Source organism: Entamoeba invadens, assembly GCF_000330505.1.
Source record: "Entamoeba invadens IP1 unplaced genomic scaffold scaff_1105074724703, whole genome shotgun sequence".
NCBI lineage: Eukaryota > Evosea > Mastigamoebida > Endamoebidae > Entamoeba > Entamoeba invadens.
Genome location: NW_004440083.1, coordinates 1 through 1,068, shown reverse-complemented (window position 1 = coordinate 1,068; position 1,068 = coordinate 1). Strand labels below are relative to the sequence as shown.

Genomic DNA, 1,068 nt, shown 5'->3' with positions numbered 1-1,068 from the left:
CAAAGCATTCGTGCCCGAGTGGTCTAAGGGGGCCGATTTAAGCTCGGCTATCGCAAGATGCGTGGGTTCGAACCCCACCGGATGCATTCTTTTTATACACTTCTTATATATTCTCTATTATTCTATTATACTTATCTATATATATCTATATGTTTATTATTATCTTTATTCTTTTTATTATATGTATCTTTTTTATACTTATACACTTCTTATTATATATCTTACTATATTATCTTTACTTCTATTATATATGTTCCTATTTATACTTATGTCCTACTTATACTACTTATACTACTTATACTACTTATACACCCTTATGTATATGTATGTACACCTTATTATGTCTTATTCCTATTCATTTTCTTACTCTTTTCACTTTCTATATCCAAGCATTCGTGCCCGAGTGGTCTAAGGGGGCCGTCTCAAGAACGGCTATCGCAAGATGCGTGGGTTCGAACCCCACCGGATGCATTCTTTTATCTCCTCCTTATATACTCTCTATTATCCTATTATCCTATTATCCTTATTATCTCTCTTTTCTATCCTATATCTCTCATTTCTTCTATCTCTATTATTACCTTAGGGGATGTAGCTCATTTGGTAGAGCTTTCGCTTCGCATGCGAAGGGCAAGGGGATCGATACCCCTCATCTCCATTATTATCTAGATATCCTTTATTACTTCTACTTATATATCTATATATCTATATATCTATATATCTATATATCTTTATATGTTTATATGTTTATATCTTTATATCTTTATATCTTTATATCTTTATATCCCTTTCTTCTTATGTATACCTCTATCTATTTTATTATCTATATTATTCTTTATGTCTATACCTATATATGACTACTTGACTATACTATGTTCTTATATTCTATACTTATACTACCTACACTTTATCTTATTATCACTTTATTACTTTATTACTTTATTACTTTATTACTTTATTACTTTATTACTTTATCACTTTATCACTTTATCTTTACTACTTCTTCTATACCTATATACTTCTATACTTCTATACTATATGTGTGTATCTTATACTTTGACTTATACATAA

General features: G+C 29.3%; 1 protein-coding gene across 1 annotated transcript; it reads left to right on the top strand.

Annotated features, from left to right (window-relative positions):
* Positions 1-57: 57 nt before the first annotated feature.
* On the top strand, positions 58-666 carry EIN_126940 (hypothetical protein; the record flags this gene model as incomplete). The annotated part of the gene is made up of 1 exon (XM_004253494.1): positions 58-666. One exon carries the CDS (start codon positions 58-60, stop codon positions 664-666), a length of 609 nt encoding a protein of 202 aa, XP_004253542.1.
* Between the last annotated feature and the right edge of the window lie 402 nt (positions 667-1,068).